Source organism: Austrofundulus limnaeus, unplaced genomic scaffold, assembly GCF_001266775.1.
Source record: "Austrofundulus limnaeus strain Quisiro unplaced genomic scaffold, Austrofundulus_limnaeus-1.0 Scaffold4448, whole genome shotgun sequence".
NCBI classification, from domain to species: Eukaryota; Metazoa; Chordata; class Actinopteri; order Cyprinodontiformes; family Rivulidae; genus Austrofundulus; species Austrofundulus limnaeus.
In genome coordinates this window covers 9,735-10,360 of record NW_013956850.1, presented here as the reverse complement: position 1 = coordinate 10,360, position 626 = coordinate 9,735, and the positions used below count along the sequence as shown (strand labels likewise).

The window sequence follows — 626 nt, the reverse complement described above, 5'->3', positions numbered from 1 at the left end:
GCAGCCAGCAGCCAGATCAGTGCAGCTCCGTCACCCTGTCACTGTGGACTGTAAAGTCAGTAGACAACTTTCAACATCTGACTGCAGCATCGACTCACAATACTACCTGTCCTGGTACCATCAGAAATCTGGAGAAGCTCCTAAACCTCTGATCTACAGAACATCTGACAGATATTCAGGAGTCTCCTCCAGATTCAGTGGAAGTGGAGCAGGGAATGGGTTGGACTTCACTCTGACCATCAGTGGAGTTGAAGCTGAAGATTCAGGAGTTTATTACTGTCAGAGTTATCATTATATTAATGGACTGTGGGTGTTCACACAGTGAGAAACAGTCGTACAAAAACCTCCCTCAGTGAACAGAAGTGAAACTGAACTGAGCTGCAGCTTCACTAAAAACAAACATAATCTCACAAAGTGTCAATCCAATCGCATCATGTTGTGATCCAATACATTTAATACATTTTAGTGCCTTTTTATTTTCAAAGCAATCCAGTTTTAAACCTGAGCAGCCAATAAAAAATGTTCAGTTATAACTTAACAGTCCCCCCTGAAATTCCTTTAAAAGATTTTTGAATTTCTTAATTCCTAACACCCTGGTTTTCAAAGAAAAAAATAATAAAAAAGCA

The 626-nt window shown here is 39.9% G+C and overlaps 1 protein-coding gene across 1 annotated transcript in view; it reads left to right on the top strand.

Moving 5' to 3' along the window:
- Positions 1-179: 179 nt before the first annotated feature.
- LOC106512135 (uncharacterized) overlaps positions 180-626 on the top strand; it is a gene marked incomplete at both ends in the record, with an annotated part of 2,024 nt that continues 1,577 nt past the window's right edge. The window contains 1 exon segment of the mRNA XM_014000816.1: positions 180-278. Coding sequence (XP_013856270.1) covers positions 180-278 — 99 coding nt within the window.